Source organism: Struthio camelus, chromosome 2, assembly GCF_040807025.1.
Source record: "Struthio camelus isolate bStrCam1 chromosome 2, bStrCam1.hap1, whole genome shotgun sequence".
Lineage (NCBI taxonomy): Eukaryota > Metazoa > Chordata > Aves > Struthioniformes > Struthionidae > Struthio > Struthio camelus.
This window is the reverse complement of record NC_090943.1, coordinates 33,583,812-33,603,008: the sequence shown is the minus strand read 5'-3', so window position 1 is coordinate 33,603,008 and position 19,197 is coordinate 33,583,812. Positions and strand designations below refer to the sequence as shown.

The following is a 19,197-nucleotide window of genomic DNA, read 5'->3' as shown; positions in this document are numbered from 1 at the left end:
AGAAGATAGTAGTTTCTTGAAAGGAAGATGCTACCAGGTTCTACTGGGGTCATTTTCAGTTACTTAAATATATTTTTTGTATTTCTAAAGCGTGCCATTTGGTATCAGCCTGGTGAAAAAAATATTATATTGTGAAAAAAATGGATGGGGAATACTGATTTAATCTTGCCTTGCTCTCTTCCATTCCATCTACTGACTAAAGTAAGCCTGGACAATTGAATTAGTCTAAACATCTGACTTTGATAGCTAAAGGGAGGTGGAATAAATTCTTACCTCAGTGACAAGGGGAAAGAGTCTGTGTAGAACTGAGCAACAATAAATAAATTTTAAATAATAATCCACTGTGCAAATCTGTCAGGTATCACTCAGCTGACTGCAGAAAACATATCCCTATTTTCAACAATGGTGAATTTGGTCTTGTATTTAACTTTCTCCCTGATAAATTCTTAATTCTATTCTTTAAAGATCAGATGGAGTGTTATAACTAAATGAAGAGATAGTTCAATATTTTAAAGGAAATAATTAAAGAAAAAACACGAACATACTGAAAAGGGACAGAAAAATATTAAAATGTGTGTCTCTGGAGGAAAGAAGGCAGCCTGTGCTACACAAGTGCAGGGAATTCATTTAAGTCATGGGAATAATCACCGTTTTCTAGCTGTCACATAATGTCAGTTCTATGCATTACGCTGATCATTGTGATAATTTTTACAGAATTATAGTTAGTCTCTCTGATTATCTAATCTAATTCTTTTCTGCTTCTCCAGATTATCACAGAGTGACAACTGACCTGCTAGAGATAACTCCCTTCCTTCCTTCCTTCCTGCCTTCCTTCCCGCCCTCCTGCAAAAAGCCAACCTTACTTAGAAAGGGAAAACTCTAAGCTTCCTAGCTTGGTAGAGTCCAATTCCATATCTTGCCCCTGTAAAATGGCCTAAGGAGGGGAAAAAAATTACTGACAGCATAAAAATTGTCTTTTTAGCCAAAACAAGAAGAAAGATTCAGAGGAAAATCTGGACCTATTTTTCACTTTTCCAAACCACGCTGAGCCAAACAGTGATGTCACTTCCAATGTTGTTAATTAGAAATATTTCTTTTTGAAATCAGATATATTTTTTTGATAAAAAAATGGTGTAAATAGGCATGGAATTGGGATCTTTATTTTTATGGCATATGGCAGACTTCCAAAACTGAAAGCAGTGAATTGAAGGGTTTGAATCTTCTTTCATACTTGTTTTATATCATCGGTATTACTTTAGTGACTTCAAAAAAACTAATCCAGGAGTAGTACCTTAGTGTGAGGTTAGTATTTATCTTTTCAATAAAGAACCTGAACTCTCATGCAGGACCTGTCTTTTCATTGTTAGCACAGTGAATGACTATTCTTTAGTGGTGTATCAGCATCTATTTATTTACATACTACTCTTATTTATTACTTTTACTAGCTCTCCCAACTGAAGATATCATATTTATTAGCTTTCTTAAATATATGAAAGAAAACTGTCCCACTGTCCCTTCTCTAAATTTTTCATGACTGAAATGAAATACATTTTCATTAGTCAAACATAGGCTAATGATAGGTTTTTCAAAAACACTCTTTCCAGTGATGTAGCATTTTTAGAAAACTGCTATTTCTGCAAGAGTTTCCCTCTTTCCTTTTTCCCCTGAAGGCTACATTGCGGAAAAGGGTACTTGATAGGCAGTAGTTCCTTTGTTCGAATTAAGTGAACACACAAGTTATAACCTCCATCCCATTATAGGCCTATTTATGTTGGAAGCTCTCTTGATCTCTCTCTCCTGAAACCATTCAGTTTGCACATAGAGAACTGAAACTTGCTTCAAACAATACAACGAGGAAAAACAGCAGTGGGTATTGGATGAACTAAATGTATCCCCTCAGAAACAGAGTTTGAGAGCAGACCTAACCCATAATGGAAAGAATTGTTTAACATATTCAGTTTTACTGTTGTTTTTTTTTTTTAATGGCAAGCATCGTATTACTCAGAAGGCAGAAAAGCAAAAAATAATCAGGGGAAAGTATTGTCAGGTCATCCTAAAGTTACTACTTTCAATTATTTCCCAAGATGTGAGATAAATCATGAAGCCTATTATCTTAAGAAAGCTCTATCTTCCTCTTGACTATAGTGATAATTTCAACCATACGCTGCAGCTTAAAAGAGGCACTGACCAACTAACACTTCATAATTACTTTTCTGGCGTTTAAACAAGTTGTAGAAAAAGCATATGTCTGACCAGACTTAAAAGCTATATAAGGGTATTAAAGTTTTCTACAATCATCAGAATAAGGCTCCAATTGACTTTTGAAACAACTTACAAGATCAATTCAAACATAAATGCCTCATGGAAAGCCATTTTCACAAAAATAATAATGAAAAAAATCACAACATATGGATCAAGAGAAGGAATTAATCCTGTCACTCCATAAAAAGGAAATCTGAGTTACAAGACGAAATGAAATGAAATAAGTGCCTCAAATGCCTAGATATTAAGAGTGCACTTTAAGAGTATTATAAGCACATCTGGTGGTAGGATGGCTCTATTATGGTATTGTAAGAATTCCAGCAGTATAGGTACATATAATTCCTGCTCTGTCTCCTATAGAATACACTCACAATCCCTTCTCAGCCAGCAGTTAATAATTTTCAGCTGGCAGGCCTTTATTATATTTTGAAGAGCCAGTTAGACTAAAAACTCTCTTTGCTCCCTAGATATTTGTAACCTTGACAAGCGCATTCTTGGCTTTTTTGTCCATCCAGATAAACTTGGAGAAGGTTCCATCCAAACTTTTTAATATCTCGCTGTGGGATGAGGAGAGGAAGCAGCTGCAGTGGGGTATCAGAGGCGTGGCAAAATGGACATTTTTATGGAGTTGGTCCTGCCAAATATAGAAAGAGTAGGAGATCTTTCCACCTCACAAGATCTTTTTGCATGGAGCTAATCAAAGGAGCAATGCTGCAGTTCTGCAGGCTAGCTAAGGTTACCGGAATAAACAGTCCAAATACGTAATGCTTCTGTCTGCCAACATAAACGGAAAATCCCACCTAGTCAGATTGAATTCTGCTGATGGCAATGAGAGGGTCTATTTCTTGGTAACTTTAATTTCCAGTATCCTCCCAGAAGCCATCAATTGTTTATAAAATGACTGAAATCATTGCTCTTGGATAGATAAAGAACAAGATTTTGTCGAAATGATGAGTGCTCTTGCATTTGTGTATAACTTCCACATATGTGGTACCAGTGGTTCTCAACATGGGATAAGTGACAGAAGAAGTACCTTCTACCAGAAGGAAAGTAGGCAGCATTATTATTTAAATTCATACGGGCTATTCTAGTATAGTACTTAGGGCAATGGGGCCATAACCCACCCTGGAGCATTTTGCTGCTATGACTATACAAATAATAAAAGAAGGTTCTCATAACAAAAATTTCCTCCAGACAAAGGTTACCTCAATCCTGGGTCACAAGTGACTTGATTTAAATCCTTTTCAGCATCACAGAGTTTGAGAGGAGCATAATCACTGCTGGTTTTAGACACTGAAGTTGGATCCGTAAGGTAAGAGTAGCTCCCCTTAGTCCTTGGGGTGAGAAAGGCTCCACCAGAGGTTAGGTCAAAGCTCCTCAATTAGTCTTGTTCTCAATCAGTCACCTTTGGAAGAGCCCTCTCTCTCCATGAATCACACAGTATGACTAGTTTCCCAATTTAGGAAGCTAAATTGTGGCAAAATTATTCACCAATGTACTTTCAAACAAAGCCCGGTATCGATTGATATGACATGGCTGACCATATCTGTCTGATTTATTGTACTGTCACATCTTGTCTGAAGGGCAGCTGCTTATTCCAAGCTTTCAGGTGTTCAACACTATCCATACATGCTATAATAATTAGCCTGTGTGGCTTGAGATCCTTTGGATTGTTTGCTTTATTTAAAGTAACACTCTTAAAATAAAACTCAGTAATGCTCTTATTTGTCTTGAGAAATGTAAATACTAGTGATAAGAATTACTGTGCTAACTCAGTTTGTTCTTTCTTAGGAAAGAATGCTCCTGACAAACTTAATTATAACTCATGCATAATTTTGATTTGTGTGATAATTCTTTACAAAAAGGTACGTGACAGAACTTCAAACAACGTATTTACTTCTGCAATATTTATTGAATTGTAACAAGCAACCCCATGTGCAAAGATCCAGGTGCCTCGAGCTGCTCACTGTGAGTGGACCCTACACCTGCACAGAAACCCCATGGGCTCCTGGGTGGGGAGAAACCTCTGTCTGTGCCAAGCAACATATGCAATATAGACAGAAATGTTAGCAGCTCAGATGGCTGCTTTTATAAAGTCAGGAAGGCTCTGCTGTCCCCTAGTCTGGCCGTTTCTTAGACACAAGTCTAAGGAAAATTTGACTTGTTCTGTAGTCCTTTTAAGGAGATAGGAGCATTTTGGGCTTGTGTTTATGGTCACTGTGAAAAACAGAGATAAGGAATCAGTAAGCAAAAAGGTGTATTGGAGACTTACAAATGGAATTGGAGAATGCCTGTAGAACAAAGAGGATTTTTTTATGCAAAGTGATGAAAAATACAGACTCTTTTTCTGATTTCACTGTTTGCTTCTCTTCAGGGCAATCCCAGCTGAAAATAGCTGCAGATCCTGGAAGCTTAATAGTTTTAAGACTGGGTGTTGATTTTGTGGCTAGTTTACTGTCAAAAGTTTCGAGATTGGCATGTTTTGAAAGACAAAAATCCTTCCAGATTTGAACCGTGGAACTAGTTTAACCGAATACAAATGAGGGTGCTTCTCTCTTGGCCTAGGAGGTGGCTTCCAGAGCCGTAGAGCCCTGGAGGATTGTCGTGGGCCAGCAGTCAGAGGTTGTTTTCTGCTGAGTCCTGCTTCTGGGCATTCAGCTTCCTTTACACTAGTGTAGGAGTGCAGAAAAGTGTCAGCATACTCAATCAAAACTCAGCCCTGATTACCTCGTGCCTTTTAACTTTCACGCTCAGCTGACCTGTGCAAAGTGGGCGCAGAGTGGTACAAGTCAGAACTTTTACACGTGGAGTAAAGCACTATACATGTGAGTAATACTTGCAGATGAACACCTATACAAAGCAATGGCAAAGGTTGGCTAAAGTCAATTTTCCCTACACATTGATTTTCCACTATGTGCCTGTTTTGTAGATTTCTGTATATATGCGAAGGAATTGGATGGAAATTGATCCTCAAAAGATATGCTGTAGGAGAATAAGGTAGAGGGAGTCCTAGCAGCAGCCCCACACCCTGCCTTTCTTTACTTCTGCAGGAAAGACTGATTGTATAAAAAATACTTCCTTAAATTATATACAACAAAGCAGTTCTGCCTTCCCAGTAAGAGGAAACAACCTGAAACAGTGTATCCTGTTCTGTTTAAGGCATGTTAACTCTGAAACCTAGTTAAGAGAGGTTCAGAGTAGGGAGAGTTAACTGTTTCACTGGTGGAGAAGGTGGCATTTCTTTGGATGGAGGAGAGAGGTAAACTGGTTCTTGTCAAAGACTTCTGAAATTGGAAGAAAACACTCCAGTGACTGCCCTCCTCTGAAATATAATATCAATTCCATCCCTGTCTAAACGTGGGAGGTAGAAAGGAGAATGTATCACCTAAGCAGGACCCAAACCTCAACTGACTTCTATGTAACAGAAAACCAGAACTCCCTCCTACACCTTCCTGGGTGCCAAAAGTTCCAGCTGTCCTTTGTGCACCTGCCAAAACCTCCCGTTTTTCTCAACAGCTGCTACAAAGTACTTGTGTGCATTCGGTGCAAAATCCTCCAGCGTAACACGGACCAGAGTGCTTTAAATCAGTGAGCAGGTGATTTAACCAATTTTATTCACAAAGTACCACTAGTTAATTTCTGAAGAAAAGTTAATTTTTGCCCACTGATATATTTTATTACTATTTTGTAACAACTAAGAAGACATTTAATATTCAAATATACTTATTTAAACTGGTTTTAAGCTTAAAATGTATATAAGATTTTTAAGAGAGGTTTTTTCGGATTAGAAATTGAAATTCCATTAAATCATACAAGCAAGAAAAATTAATTTTAATTGAATATAAATACCTTCACTTTGCTAGATACACTGGTTTTTAACTATGTATGCAATACAACTGATAACTAGTAGTTATTTTAAAACTTTTGTTAGTTACAATTAACAAAATTAACTGATAATTGCAACTACCATTTCTAATGGATTTGATTCTTTTGGCCCTCATATTTATTCTTAGACTGGAGCAGAAAAAGAAGCTTTCATGTTTTTCCATTCCTATTTCCTTTTGTAAATTTGTTGAATAAATTATCATGAAAATATCTCTGTATCTGTGAAAAAGGTAAATTTCATCCATATAATACCAGTGATTTCTGTAAGTTTAGGAATTTGATTTTCTTTAAAACTTGGCAGCATATATGTTCTATCTAAAAATTACTAGATTTTTTTCAGAGTGAAAGAAAGTTCAGAAGAAAACCTTTCAATTTTTTAATTCTGAAAAATCAGAATTATTTTTGTTATGCCTATATTTACGTGGAGTAAATATGTTTATTGAAGTAAAATAAATTGATAGATTAAAAAAAAAGGGAGGGGAAAGAAAATGGACAATGACTGACATAGGGCAAAATGCTTAAAAGGCATGTTGATTTTGTTTATGCCACATCATTTAGGTGTGATAAAACCTATGGAATTTGGGATACTGACTTCAAAGACTCATTCTTAGAAGTATGCATCTCTTACAGAAAAATAACAGTCTCAGGTGGTACAGCCCTCTTATTTCTGATTTTGAAGGTTATGAGGTATCAGGTCTTACATTTTAGTCTTGTGTGGGAGTCATGGGCCACTAAAATATGGACTAGAAAACTCTAAGAAAAATAATTAATTTGAGGAGAACTCTTTTAAGGAGAAATGTCTGTTTACTTTAAAAAAGTGACAGGAAGTGCAATTAAGGTAGTTTTAACTCAGTTAATCCTTTCATTTTTTAGACCAAAATTTCTTTGTTAAGGAATAACCTTTAATTATAGAAACTATCTGTTTAACTTTTCTCTGTAAGTACAGAATGCTAAAATCCCACTTCAAGAAGGATATGAGGAAGTATCTACATTTGACAGAGCGTGATAGAAGTTAACCATTCTTCAGGCTAACGTAACTGAAGTGCTCTGCTGAAGAAGCAGTATTAAATCAGAAGTTTAAGTGATGTATTCATCTGGAACCAAAATGACATGCTGATGTCCACATCATGAAGTAATACTGAGGATGTAGGTGGAAGACAGCACTTAACGTGGCCCTTTGGCCTACTATCGTATCATATCATATCAAATCAATGTCATATATTGATTAATTTAGTAATGTAGGCACTGTTATTAAGACTGTCAGCCCCCTTGTTTTGATCCTCATCCTGTAATTCCGAGAGAGGACTCCTTAAAATAAATTGATCACAGCAAAATATTTCTCTTGTGCATCAGAAGATGTGCAATGTGAAATCATTTACTGCTATCTGAAGTAAAAGCCTAATCATCAGATGTGGAGACGCAAATGCTAAACAACTTGTTGACTAAGGGAAAAGAAGCTGCGTTTTCGTGCCAGTAAGCAGATGTGCTTAATAGATCTGCCTCATAAGTGCTGATTTAGAAACAGCTGTTGATGCTACCATAGGCTTCAATATAGTTCATTTCCCTCCACTTCCTTTGCTTTCCATACATACACATGCTTGCTCTACACAGTCAAGTTGTGCTAGCTAGAGGGTGGAGCAGAGAGAGCGCGTTTTAAAAAATAGTAGGCCATCAGCTTCTGATTCTCAGAGATAGTGAACACTCTCTCAACGCCTGCTGGAGCTAACTTAGACTTGAAGACACAGCATAAAATGTTCAAAAAACCTACATTACGTTTCTTATAGTAGATCTTTAAACTATTTTTGAAGGATGTAGTTTCTGCAGAAGTTCCACATGGAGCAAACTAATTCTTTCTCACTCAGGAACAGTTTAAGACTTTTTTCACTTCAGTAAGGATCTTGCTTGCTTGCTTGCTTGCTTGCTTGATCTCTTCCTCTCTCTCTCTCTCTCTCTATCTTTTTGTCTTTTATTCTCTAGGTCTTTCACTCTCCTGCTCTCTTTTTGCTTTTTTACTCTCTCTCTTTTTGTTCTTTCACTTTCAGTCTTGCTCTGGCTCTCATTCTTTCTCTCTTGCTATTTCTTTCATTCTTTCTTGTTCTTTCTCACTCTTGCCTCCTTCTCTTTCTTTCTTTCTCAATATATACTGCATGTTTTGTGATACACCTGTAATGGTTTCAAATAAGTTGTTCATTTCAAAAGCAGTTTTCCATGAATCTGTATAAATTGTCTCTCTGAAGTACTTTACGCAGTTTGCTTCACTTCCTTCCCATTGCAAAAATGTAGATGGATCGCGTATCAGTAACTGCTACCCCCACCCATTATTGACTCTTCAACTCCAGAGGAAGTTCAGATTTCAGATATCAGAATTTGATCTCTAGAGGAAATAACAAGTGAAGGACCTTTCTTATATTATTAGCTTATGAGCTTTAAAGTCTTCATCCAGAATCCATTGAACTCAATGGAAAAACACTGACACTGGTGTACTTCGGATCAGGCCAAAAGTGGATTTCAATACTTTATAACTGAGAATATAAATAAACACATGTAAAAAAATACCTGAAGTATAACATGTAACATTCCCTCAGTACCTTAATGCAGCAAATGATATCAAAATAAACTCATAATATTTTTAATAATAAACTTCACTATAATTTATTTCAAGCTTTTGGAAATAATCTTTGGTATACCAAATAAAGAAATTTCCTATTTGATATTTTTTGAGTAAATCAGTTGCAAATTACTTGAAGTCATTATTTAATTAAAAAACTAAAACTTTTCCCTTATTTTCCTTTTTGCAATGGTTATGAGTCTTTCTTTTATGGGCAGCCTGACAAGCTACATGCCAGTTCGTGGAACAGATTAGCATATGTTCTCCTTTGGGAGCAGCAGGGTTACTCTCTTCACGCTACGCTCAAGAGAGCACATACAAAGGTATTGGGCGTCCTTTTAGCCTTGCCTTCCCTGAATGCCATGTTTCCTGGACAGCGGCTCGTCGCAGACATAGCAGCGCTTACTGGATCCACTGAGGAATTTGGAAATACATCTTGCTCTTATTCTTGCAAAGGGAAATCACCTCCCTGTAACTAATTTATCTCAGCTAATACACACATGCAGACCCAGAGTCATCCCTGGAGGAGGCATTTCAGGGCATAGTCAAGGGAGCTAGTATGATGGCAGCTGATCTGAATTAAAAGGTAACCCCCAGCCTGTCCTCTGCTACTTCTTACCTGGCAGCTGGTGCCACGCAGTTCTCCTGGTTTTGCTGCTCAAGGAGAGAGACTGCTCGCTACTGTGCTTTGGTCAAGTGCTCTGTGCTTAAAAGAGCAACAAAAATAGCAACCAACATTTCTAAACAGAAAGAATCATTCATTAAATTGGGTTAGAAAACAGTCAGAAACTTAGGCCAGCAGATCCAAGGGATTAGCTCTATCAGTGACAGGAAGAGGATAGAAATGAGCACCTGTGCCACGAACTAGGCAGTAATCACCCTACCAACATCTGTCGCAGCCAGAATAGACCCTGACAGTGCCTTTAGGACCATTATCTTCAGTTTCTAAGGTGGCCAAAAAAGAAATGGATGCATCTGGAAGGTGGTTTGCCACGACCTCTCTTGTTCATCGAGGGGATTCCAGTAAGCTAGAGTAGGTTGAATCCAGATCATGCATCCAGGTCATTTTTTCCTTCAAATACAATACTGTCATGTTTCTTGAAACCACTTTTTGCATAGTTTATTATTTCGTTTTATGCTTTCAGTGCTGTGACTTATTCCTTGAATGTTCACGGACATAAAAGTACACTGAAAACTGCTTAGATCTTTTAAAAGCCACTCCAGTCCTCTCATCTCTTGTTGATGGAATAAAATGCTGTGAGCCCTTATTTCAGAAAAAAAGAGTGACGATGTTCTGAGGTACTTGGTTGAATCCAAAGTCTGTCATTTTTTGATCTTTAGATTATGACTGCAGTTCCATTCACTCTGCTTTTACTACACTGTCTGGCATGAGTACAGCAGTGTCTTTTACAAGAGAAACTTCATTGTCTTAAAAAGCAAAAATAAACAAAATGACATCTGTAACTTCCCCCAGAGCTCTGCCAAGGCTATACTAACGCCATACCCTTTTGAAGACGCTGTTTCCGTGGTCACCTCTGATATATGACCTAAGTATGATAATTCCCAACATCACACAGCCAGTAATAAATACCTTCCCCTTTACACTCTTTTCAATTTACAGACCAGATTCTTTGGCTCTGATGAGTAGACGAAAGGAAAGGATGTGCTGTGCTTTGAGGCTCTTAACTAACCTGGAATCGTTTTGCTCTTTTCCCAAGTGATTGGCTGTAACAGCTCACATTGGCTCTAACAGGAACATGGTGAATAAAAAAAATAAATATACTTCTCTTCTTTCCCACATACGTACATACAAATTGTGTTGTTAACTATCAATTCAGTGGTAGTGAAATCTTAATGCAAAATTCAAAGTGATAGTAAAGGTTAAACGCTGCAATATTTCCTGGACGTATAAGACAGATTTAGCAAAACAGCATTTTTGTGGCTCTATTACTCATGTTGTACAATATGTCCTGCTGTGACTGTTCCTTACTGTTTCTTTTAAAACTCTGAAACACATTCTGCTAAACACAGCAGAGGATACATCGGCATTACAAGCTTTCTTGCTTTGTTTCCAAGAGAAAAATTGCAGCTATTGTTTATTTTTCTGTAGAACACTCATGTTTAGAGACGCACAAAGACACATACAGGAGCATTTGTAGCACCGTTAACTCTAAATGGATCAAAAATAACAATCTTCTCATTCACAAATCCAGTGTTCAGTGACAATATTTTAAATTGATTTGAAATCAACCTTGAATCCGATCAAAGACATCTGACAGATGCTATGCACATTTTCCTCTCCTTTTGGCTCTTGAAGAAATGGTCCTTGTGGTTTGCAGTGCTGGTACTTAGAACTGTGCAAATAATTTAGGTTTTCTTTTACATACATACAGTTCTACAGAGAGGAGGAGGAGGGGGAATGAATTTCAGCCAGAGTAAAATCTTAGATTTTCATATGACTTAGCTGTAGGTGTACTTTTTTGTCTTTCATTCTATGGAAAGATATCTTTCATTCTTTTCCATTCTTGTCTGAAATTATTTGCTGATTTTGACTCAAATTTGTAAATCAGGGATGATCAGGATCAATTAATTATGATCTTTTAAATATATTTGCAAAGTAAACGGGGAAGTCATTTTAAGTTTTGATCATGAGAAATCCTCTTTCTGATGCTTTATCAAGAAAAAAGAGAGCTTTTATAGTGCTTCTCGTGAATCTCACCAGTTCAGAGAAACAAAAGGCAAAGCAAACTTTTCAGTGAAAAGTTCTCTTCCAAAGTAATAGGCATCCTTTGAAATGTACTTAGAAAAGCACTATAAGAAAGGGGAGCAACAGTGCGGGTCTGTGTCGCCACACTGAACTCTGTACTGCACAAAAGGTAGGTTCTTGTCTGCGACAATTTTACTTCTGCTTCTGTAACTGTGAACCGACATACGAATGTCTTTTTGCAAGAGCACGTTAACTTTTTAATGCTTTCTAAGGAGCCCTGAGCTCTCCCTGTGGAGGGCATTGCAGTAGTGCTGTGTGCTGTAGGTGAGTCTACAGCATTATCGTGGGAATCCCTTTCCCTCACCCGTGGCCGGTATCCACACGTCCCCCGTTTTTGCACCCTGCCCAGCACTGGGTTGCCCACTCTTCAGGGAAGCCTTGCTGCAGTTTTGACAAAACAGATGGAAAAGCAACATGCTACACATAAAAAGCATTGTGATTTTCTACTGCTAGAGGGATCATTATTGACCTTTAATGACCCCCGTCTTTATTTTTGCATTTTGTCTCTCCTTAATGAAGGTAAAAGTTTGGTTCCAGAACAGACGAATGAAGTGGAAGCGGGTAAAAGGGGGCCAGCAAGGGGCAGCAGCCCGGGAAAAGGAACTGGTGAATGTGAAAAAGGGCACGCTGCTTCCCTCCGAGCTCTCCGGCATCGGGGCAGCTGGTCTCCAGCACACAGGGGACTCACTAGCCAACGACGACAGCCACGACAGCGATCACAGCTCCGAGCACGCACACTTATGATACACAACGAGTGTCCCAGCTCCGTTCTCAGGAAAGATGCTTTGCTGGCAAGCCTTACACGGGCATCGTTTACGTATACAAGTGACTCTGGCAGTGATTTTTAAAGTTGTTACGGAAAATTCAGACACATTGTGTCTGCTTTCTTGATTTTTAGATGGTTTACAGTAAGTGCCATGTCTTAAAGGTGCCTCAAGAGTGGAGAAGTGGAAGATGAACTTACTTTGAACATTCCAGATTTGTTTGTCATGTTTATGACAGCGGGCAGGTATTTTTGCTTTAGCTTGCACTGAAAATTACATTGCTCTCAACCGACGTTATATTCTGAAAACCACAGTGCCACAAAAACACTATCTAGTGGATAAGAAATTTTATTTTAACTCTGTATATATTTACCTTACAGCGTTTTCCTGTCTTCACTAATTTTAGCAATGCATTCATATTAGCGATGGCAATAGTCACTCATGACAATAAATGGCTTTCTGTCTCTTTATTTTTGTTTTGTTTTTCCAAAGACATACAATACATGCAGATACTTTTGTTCAAGTAGAGAACAATACAATAGTGTCTGCTAGGACACGTCCTTGTATGACAGACAAAACAAACGTTATGTTGCATTTACTATCAACTGCTGCTAATAGGGTATTATTAAACTTACCTAGCTCCTCAATTCTTCTTATCTTATAACTGCAAGAATGATTTTTAGGATCATAAGGATAGTCCAGTAACCTGCCAGAAAGAATTTCATGTTCTGCCCATGCTCAGTGGAAAATCCCCAAAGAATTACTCTTTCCTACTTTGTCATCTTTGAGTACATTGATAAAAAGTGACACTGCAGAAATGTTGTCTCTTCATCTTCAGTTTTAGAACCAGCAGATAAGCTGAAAGTTATTATCAACTGCTTATTTTGGTAGAAATCAGAATATGAAGGCAATTCAGTATTGTGTCCCAAGTGTAAAATCAAGACACATTTTCTGTTATAAGCTTTTGTGTACATACAGGCAAACACCAAAACCTAAAATTTAACACAAACCATTGATTGTACTTTGTAAAGAAAAATGTTTAATAAATAATCCTTTTTAAATAATTCTGGTTTCTCTGCAGTGATTTCATAGGAAAAATAAAGTGGTTTTTGTAAAAGTCCAAAGCAGCTCTACCTTCTTTTGGTTTTTTTGGAACTTCATCTGTCTTTGGACAATGTAAGGTTATGTTTTCAAATTTAGGCTTTTAATCTTGGATGAACCTTCCACCTTGATCCATTTGGGAAACTCTTTCCTTTAGCAGGAAGAAGGCATCAAGCAGCTAATGATGTCCTCAGCCAAAAACAACAAGAGTATGTTTAACCATTTTTCCAGACCTAGAGCAAATATCAGGGGATATTTTGTTGTGCCTTGTAGAAATGGATTCAAAGGAATAAATATCAGGAAAGTGATGCTTACTTACACTGTCATGCCTTTGTTTATTAAAGCTGCTCAGGAGAGAAAAAAATTCTCCAAAAAGCTTGGGAGATTATAATAGTTAATTGAACTGTGTGGTGTGACAGAAGGAGCAGAACGAAGGAGTGAGAAGAAATGTGAGTATCGTAGAAAATGCGTGTGAGTATTACTTTAAGCTCTGTCACGTGGAGCAGTGGGGTATCCTTACTGTTAAATGTGATCAAGACCTCTGAGTCTGATACCCTTCTTTGCACTGTAGGTTTGTTCTTTCTTACACAGTAATTGTTGTCATGATCACTGTAGTTTAAAATGTCCAAACCGTGGGTAATTCATTTCTTTGAGAGAATTCAGGACATTTTATTGACTCCAGCACTTAAGAGGTTTTGTTTTTGTTTGTTAGTTCTCCTTCAAATGCCTTTTTCATCCAAAATCATTTAGGATAAGAGAAGTAAACAAATGTTTGTGAATTCTTGATATTTTTGATTTGCTGACTGGATAGGAAAGTTGTAGGTTTTAGGAGGGTTTTTTTTTTTTGAGTGGTGGTGGGGATAATCACAAAGGAAAAAACAACAGAAACTTTAGTCAAATTTAATGTGACTCACTTTGCAAACCTGAAAAAGTATTTTTGGCAGACGAAGGGTTTGAAAAATAATAAACTTTTCTCCCCACTTTACTAGCACAGTTGTTTGTTGCTATCATTCATGCAAAGTCTAATACTCAACCTGGAAATGTCACAGGTTTGAGATGACATTTTATAGAACAAGTGGAAGTATTGTATTTACATTACCTGAAATGCGCTAGCAAAGTCTTCCTAGACGAAAGTATTTTGAGGGGTCTATTATTCTGTGAAAAGCACTGTGATTGGATTGGAATACTTGCAGTGTAAGGGAGCATCCAGTATCAGTAATGATGGCAGACTGTGAACCATAATAATCTCACTGCCAGGAAGAACTCTTTCCTAACTGAATCTGCTGAGATGCAAATTAAAGTTGGAGAAAAATATGCAAATGGATTGACAGCGCTAGGAGAATTTTTTTTTAATTAGTTGAATGAAACTCCAAACAGACAACCAAATTAAGTAACTTTATAAGACAGAAGAAAGTCACCTAACAAAATTGACTGTTTTCTGTATTTTAAAAGCGGCTCAGACTCTGAATTTGGCTGTAAGGGGCAAACTGGATGTAGTAACCTCTCAGATTACTTAAAGACTTCTGGTGGCTTTAAACACAATGCACTATGGTGCAGAGATCCCATATCAGTAAGTCGAAGCAGGGTGAGCTTCCTACCATGGTCTTGAAGGAATTTACTTACAGGTACAGCACCACAAAAATACAGATCTGCTTCTTTCAAACTTCAGCTAACTCATGTTCCAGTCCCAGCGGTGACCTCCCTGCACTTTAGCTGTGGTTTGTGGGCTAGTGGACCGGCTTGGGACTCACCAGCGCACATGTTGTTTGATCCTGTTCTTAATGTCCCAGCTATTCAAACTCTAACTTATTGAAACCACTGGGGTCAATCACCTGCAGTAACACATTATGTGTTTGTATTGAAGTTTTAGTATAATTGTCTTGCTGAAATCAGCTTTGGGTAAAAGTTTTTGAATTTTTTGCTTTACATTCAGTGGCTGTTATCAGTCTGCAGACTTACAGAGGTTTCTTCTACCAATGTAACCTTGCAGTATGGCTATGAGTAGACCATTTAACAGATAGAAAAAATCAAGCTCTAAGATTGTCACTTGCCCAAGGATGTGGAGGCACTTAGTGCTAGAATGAAGTGTGATGAAACCTATTTCGGTTTATTTAGCTTTGTTAGCTCTTATTATTAAATAGTGGCTGATCATTTTTATATCTTATCATTGATGAATCCTGCTTCTGAGGACTAGCATCGTATTTTTTGAGCTACAATAACTTTGCTATTATTTCTATCCAGACTCCAACTTTTTTTGGTATTCTATTGTCAGCATATCACTGAGCCAAAGAAAGAAATACAGACTCTTAGAAAACATTTACCGAAAATCTAATATACTGTTGAAAAGGGAGTGATACTGAACAGTTTAACTTTTGACATGATGGATGATCTAAATTCTGTTTTCTGATGTCTCTGGGGTACAAGGCTATATATTATTTGCAGGGTTCCCTTTTCTTCCCCTTATAGTTGTTGACGTCTTGTGTTTTTGTTGACTATGGATTCATGTTATTATTTTCAGATTTATTTTGGCAATAGCAATCCAAGAGGTGTGGTTTAAATAACGCCACTGGGAGCTGGCTGAAGTTATTTAATCATAAAGTGGAAGTAGTTTGGGAATTTCATGAAATGTTTATCTTTTCTTCTTAACTTCCTTTTTCTTTCCATCAGATCTGTGAAAACACTTCCAAAAAAAGTCAGAAAAGGAGCATAAGAAGACTTCTCCTGCTCTTAAGAGTCTCCATGTCTATGTCTTTCCATAAGCCACATTTCAAGGTGGTTTATTTATCCTACTTTCTTAAATGAAGATGCAGACTGCTGCAATAATATTAGTTGTATAAATAAAGAAAAAAACCAGCTTTAGGACATGCACTCTGAGTAGCTATGAGGAAACATAGTTATATAAGTTAGGGACACAGTGTCAGCTTGAGCCTTAGTTTAGAATTTCCTGGCTTCAGTCAGTTTATGTCTCTAGGGTGAGCTTGTATTTAATAGAGTACATGCAGTCTTTAAGATCGGCTGAAAGGTTCAAGAAGTTTTAAAGGGTAATGTTTAACCAATTATGTACTGCAATATAATATCATTATGTAATGTGTGTGGATTGAAAAGGAAAATTCTGTACACAACCTGATGCCTGTATTCATTTGAAAAGGCTAATGGACCTAATATGCTGTAATAACTTGCTCAGGGCTTCAGTGACGATGCATGTTATTAGCTCAGATGAGGACTTACTAGACTTCATTTCCATTTATGTATTTTTTAAATTGTTATTCGTTTTCATTTAAAGCTCATAGGCTTTTGACATCATTTACACCTGAAAGCTTCAGTGTAGGAATGGATTTCAATCTAATTCAAGGCCTCCGGCTGTTAGTTGGGGCCTCTATATGGCATAATCGGAAGTTATCAGTCCTCTGAATAAATTGCAAATAAACTGACAGTTTTTCTAGTCCACAGACCAGAGACCAAGTCACGCATGCAAATTCATTAGCCATTATCCTTTTTCTTGACATCTGTCCTATCATGATTTCTATCTGTCTGTGGAAATTCAGTGAAACTGTATTTTCATTCCATTGAAAACAATCATCTGGGCAATAATCTTGCTTAGTATCAACAAATAGAGAAGGCCTCAAGGAATGATATAAATAAAGAGATTATTAAATAGTAGTCACAGTAGGAGATAATAATAGTTCATTTTTATACAGGGCTTTTCTACAGACAGCCTCAAAAGAGTTTTTAAAGAAAGGTAAGTTTCCAAATATCCTTTTTAACAGATAAAAGACTAAGGACTCAAGGAATTGGTACTGGTCCCCTTGAATCATAGACTCAACAAGCGTTTTGGGATTAGGTTTAGTCTCCTACTAAATGTGCTGTCAAGACTTAGTTCTGCTCTGTATTCTTTATCTTATTTGGTCTTCTATAGTCTTGTTTGGTCTTAGTGCACTGGTCTTATAGTGCATCCTATACTTGTATCATGCACTCCTGTAGAGAGAACCTCTTCCAGCCCTCAGGAACTCGAGTCCTTCTTCTCATAGATGATTTGTAAAAAAATAAGGTAAAGCAATGGCTATTAAAAGTATATGTGAAAGACATAGTTGAGATGAGAATAGGATATTCTGGGAGAATATGATCCACAACATTAAATAATAATAAAAATGGCATGAATTTTCTTCAGATGATTGTGTGACTGGAATAAAGCATTCTGCGACATCTGTTTTTTTCTATAAATGGTTTTGTGCTTTTGTAGAGGATATATTTATTTTACTATTATAGGTTAAATGTCTGAAATTAAATATTCAGTTGTGATGTCTAAGAAAATAGCATTATCAGTCTTCAGATAGGCATCCCTCTCTCTCTCTCAAGAGAGAGAGATTTGGCTAGAAGTTCATTTCTCCCAATGTGTGAATTTTATTTGTAAATTTTAAAAATGTAACATGCGTTGCTAAAAATCTTGTAAAATGCTATTTTGCATTAATGAGCAATAACCCTGAAGCAGTTAGGTTTCAGATTCACTCATCCTTGAAGTAAACAGCATGGTAATTGATTTCTGTAGGATTTTGCTTATCTTATAACCACATGATGATAGTATGGTTTTTGCGCTGTAAAAATGTCTTTGATTTATATCAACTCGAAAACATATGAAGCAATGACCAGAGCACATATATATAAATACAAAATAGGTTCAGTATTTAGGGACATAGTCTCATCTTTAGCATCACCAGACACTGTATATGCTACATTTGCTGGCTTATGGACTGCAGAGTTTTTAGAAATATTCCTATTCTGAACAGTTATCACGTTTTTTGCCAAGAAAGTCACATGCACAGCTGAGAAAATACTCAAATTTGGGCAAATGCCCAAATTTAAAATTTATCTTGAAAAGTGCCTTCAGAAAAATTTTATGCAACCACAGCAGAATTATATTTCAGAGAGTAAAAACTACCAGAGAGAAAAACTAGTTTAGAACTAAGACCAACTATAAATAATTTTGTATATGTATTTCTATAATTCCTGTGTATATGCCTATATATTGGAATTGTGGAAGTCAAATGTTTGCACAGTCTTTTAGTTCACAAACAATGCTAACCATAGGACAGAGCGGTTACTTTTCTAAAACTAGCATATTTGCATAAGATGTTTAATTTCTGATGACTGAATATTATGAAGAGTTCTCAGGTCTCCTTTTAGATGTAGTATTTTTGCAAGGAAGAAGTAAAGACTCTTCTAAGGAATCAAAGGACCTCATCTAAAACCTATAGATGGCAATGGAAAGATTATGATTGATTTCATTGGGATTTGGATCTAGCCCAAAGTATACACAAAAGTTCATACAAATCAGTGGACAGTCCAGGATTAAGAACACTGGCCAATAATTTCCGAAGTGACTGTTGACTTTGTGCATTCACTGTGACACACAGGATCCTAATTTCAACATAGTTCTCAGTACATGCTGAAAAGAAGGTCTGCTTTATGGAGATGGGAGTTGTTGACCCCATACTGCCAGTCAGCTAAGAAAATCTTGTTCTTGGTTCTACCAGGACTTTTACAATACTAGATTTCTATAGCTGACAAATCATCACATTGTATTATTAAATTGTAGGTTTCATAGCCAATATGAAAGAAACTTGCTATGGTGTTTTCCTTCTACTGTAATTTGTAGCATTAGTAGATAAGAAAAATAAAGCACATAATATAAAGGTAGGTTTGAACAGATGTTCCCAAATGGTTGGGGGCGGAGGGGTGTTAAGGAAGGTAAAACTTTCCTTCCACTCAGATGTCTGTCTTGAATTTCTCACAGTTTTTGCAGACAGTTTGGC

The 19,197-nt window shown here is 36.9% G+C and overlaps 1 protein-coding gene and 1 long non-coding RNA gene across 2 annotated transcripts in view; one reads left to right on the top strand and one right to left on the bottom strand.

Moving 5' to 3' along the window:
* Positions 1–13,350, top strand: part of MEOX2 (mesenchyme homeobox 2) — a 56,493-nt gene extending 43,143 nt beyond the window's left edge. The window contains exon 3 of the mRNA XM_009680820.2: positions 12,042–13,350. Coding sequence (XP_009679115.1) covers positions 12,042–12,266 — 225 coding nt within the window. The 3' untranslated portion in view covers positions 12,267–13,350. The remainder of the gene's footprint in view (positions 1–12,041) is intronic.
* LOC104147893 (uncharacterized) overlaps positions 1–19,197 on the bottom strand; it is a 58,123-nt gene that overhangs the window by 25,566 nt on the left and 13,360 nt on the right. The gene's annotated exons all lie outside the window — the stretch shown is intronic.